Source organism: Anneissia japonica, unplaced genomic scaffold (assembly GCF_011630105.1).
Source record: "Anneissia japonica isolate Jap-2015-1 unplaced genomic scaffold, ASM1163010v1 scaffold284636_len3430_cov174, whole genome shotgun sequence".
Classification (NCBI taxonomy): Eukaryota; Metazoa; Echinodermata; class Crinoidea; order Comatulida; family Comatulidae; genus Anneissia; species Anneissia japonica.
Genome location: NW_022693353.1, coordinates 1 through 3430, shown reverse-complemented (window position 1 = coordinate 3430; position 3430 = coordinate 1). Strand labels below are relative to the sequence as shown.

Below are 3430 nucleotides of genomic sequence, written 5' to 3'. Positions count from 1 at the left end.
ATATATATTTATTTATTTATTTTGTGTATAGTGTAAATGATATTGTATCTACTATTTTATCTAGTTTTGTTGGAATAATGGAATGTAAAATCAAATAATTTGAGGGACATGCAGTGTATTTCCGAATGTTTAATAACACATCCTAATTGGTCAGTAAGTAATTTACCCAGGATGGAAGGCTCTCATTGTGCCTCTAGCTCGGCCATTTAGTTTTTAATAGTACACTGTATTTGTTTTTACAGGATATTCTGCTCATGAGTATTTATACTTTGAAATCCTTGAACCAGAATCATTGAATTACGTATTTAAAGTTCGTCAAGCAAGGACATTTGGAGGAATATTTGTAAGTAATAATGGTTTTAATACCTCTAGTCTCTGTAATCATTTATGGACTTTTAGTAATATTATACATTTTTATTAGATATAACAATAATTAATGTAAATAATTATAATTTTCTCTGCAAGTAGCGCTTTTTTTAATGTATATTTTTTTTCAATACTGCAGTCACGTTACTTAATTATGTATAAACATCATAATTTTGAAATGAGAATAATTGTCATACCTTTGAATTTTTTTTTTTAGTAGAATGCATTCCAAATGAAATTCATTATTTATTTATTTATTTTTATTTTATTTTATTTATTTCCAAACCAACAGCGAAAAAATCGCCACTTACAAGATGGACGTTGAATACAGGTCATCAGTAAAGTGATGCAAAAAAGATCATTCAATGTTACATCTAAGGCCATGTAAAATAAAATAATTGGTTAGCACCCCTCCCTAGCATTAGAGAGGCCACCAACCCGATTTTTTTTTTAACAAACCACTCACAAACTCCATTTAATAGGTTTGTTTACCACCCGTCCGCGCGCTAAGCCAGACCACATGCAGTCCTATGCTCTACTGTTGTTCTATACAGTAGTTTCTGCTTGCTATAGATGAATTACATAATTTCTTGTTTGGTTTTCTTTTTCTGTTTTGCTGTTTTTCCTTTTGACACTCTTTTTTCATGTTTGATGCAAGAAAAAAAAATCCTCCCTCCCTACCATGAAAATTGATAACATATGTATGCTAACCAATTTTTAAATTGTACAATGGTGGCTCAATTAAACATTTTTTTCACCTAAAGCAGGGGGCTCATTGCACCCAAATGTTGCCGGCCGATGCGATTCTATTGAGAACACAAGGCAACGATGTGCGTAATGAATCATTTTTCAGACTGCCACCAACAATCGGCAGACGATGTCGCATCGTCTAGCACTCACAGGTCGGACCATCAAACAATGCAATGAGTGCCCGACTTTAAACATTCAACCGTTTTTTCCCTCATTATCCAGTTATTGTCACAAATTTTCTTCTTTTGCAATCAGAATTTGCAGTATAGCCGCATAAGTCTTGTTTTAGCAGATCCCCTGCATGGATGTTCGAGATTGCAAAATCAGTATTTAGTAGAAAATAGTGTTGTATTGATTCAGAGGGGGTGAGTTTATATTATTGTATTTGATAAGACTCAAGTTTTAAATTTATTTATAATAATACGGAATCATGGTAAAAGCGTCCTCATCGCAGCCCTGAATAACACTAATTCTACCACCACCACACACCAGATCAAGTCAACACTTGTATCACCATTTTCATTACAACATCTGATGAACCCTGTACTGTAGACAACAATAATTTGCTAGGAACTGTGTCCAGCTCTGGCTGCAACAAATTATCTAGCATGTGTTTGGACATGATAAGAAGAAGATTTTGCATACCATTACATACAGGCAAATCTTTGTCCAATTAAAGACCGCTTTTGAGACTGGGGTTTCCATGGTCTTAGGAGCTTTGGTCTCTAGAATAATAAAGATAAAAGACATAAAGACTTGTTAATTTGGGACCACCAAATAATAGTCTTTAATTGGAGTGGTCTTTAATTGGAGGGAAACCTGTAATGCCATTTTGAAGTTTGGGTACAAAGAATTGTTTATATGTGAAGGGGTAGTTTGCTGAAAGTGAAGATCAGAAAACATCCTCATCCTGGTTGCAGGCCTTGCGGGTATTGTCATAAGTTTGCATTTGTTTTTTCTTATTTTGCTTCACATTCTGTAATGAATAAATTTTTAAAAAACAGAAGAAGAAAGTAGCAGTTCTAGACCTTTTAGTTGAAACTTATAAAATATGATACAATACTCCTTAATTGTCATTTCAAAAACATGGGAAAAATGAAATTTGTATTGGTTGATCCTATGCAGTGTATACAAAAATATGTTTAATTCAAAAATAGTTTAAAAGCATGAATAAATAGATAATAAATAAATAAAAAAAAATAAATTTCTTACAAGAATCAAGGATGACACACAAGCTGGTCTGAAGCTGAATAACAACCAGAAAATAACACTAATTTCTAATTAGTGAATGTATAACATCATGGGTAATTTCTAGATGTATGAATGCTGCTGTTATATTATTACCATGTTTTTTTTTTTATCTTTGTAGGGAATGCTCTTTTCTTTCAAAAACCTTTAATGCCGAGCAAGCAGGTGCTATGGCAACAATAATATACGACAAGGATTCGAGTAGTGATTGGCAGTTCATTGACATGGTTGATGATGGTACTAACAGGCTGGTCAATATTCCTGCTGTGTTCCTTCTAGGAAGAGATGGGTAAGTGAGCAATTGGCTTACAAATGGTGTAGTGGCAAGGGAAAGGTGGGGAAGGAGACTCTCCACAAACTAGCCTTTATGCCTCCTAGCTCAAGGTTCAGTTGGTGGACATTTCCTTAGATAAGAACTCAATGCCAAAGGCCTAGTGTACACATCTTTCACATGTTCACTGAAGAATTCAGTGCATCCTTTTAAAAGAATAGGAAGGGGGCCTACTGTACACCAGTACTCTGGTTCACTTTAGACCCTTTCGTTTTGGAAGGATGTAATTACTGAACGCCTCTACCTGTATTTTATTGACCAGTAGGTTTTTCAAATATACACCATATACAAAGCATCTTGAATAGTATAGTTAATATATAAAATAAGTAGGATTGCACAAAGTAGAAACATATACGTTAACATAAAGATATTTTAATTTGAATATTTCGAGACCCCCTGTGCTCTTCCTCAGCAATAACACGTTTGATTGAAAAAGTCTTTCAACCTAGCAGACAAGAATAAATAAATAAAGTAATGACTACGATAAATTGCTGAGGAATGTCCAATCTATATGTATATACTATTGCAGCAGTAGTTTGGTGCACAGCTGGATTGGTCAATTCCTCACTGTGCATTTCACTTTTGTAGTTGAGCAAGGAAGTTTTTATGGGTACCCGGTGGGGTTCCCTGCTTCTGTGCTGCATACAGCAGCAACACTTCAGCATGTGGACCCATTGACCAGGAAAGAAGCGCTTCATATCTGCAAAGAAAGGCGCTCAAATAAATAAAATATAA

At 34.4% G+C, this 3430-nt stretch overlaps 1 protein-coding gene across 1 annotated transcript; it reads left to right on the top strand.

The window, feature by feature from the left end:
• Positions 1-220: 220 nt before the first annotated feature.
• Positions 221-3373, top strand: LOC117100702 (protease-associated domain-containing protein 1-like; the record flags this gene model as incomplete). Its single annotated transcript, XM_033240488.1, has 3 exons — positions 221-343; positions 1372-1481; positions 2486-3373. Coding segments are annotated over 3 exons (405 nt in total), but the record flags the coding sequence as incomplete, so codon positions are not given.
• Positions 3374-3430: the final 57 nt, after the last annotated feature.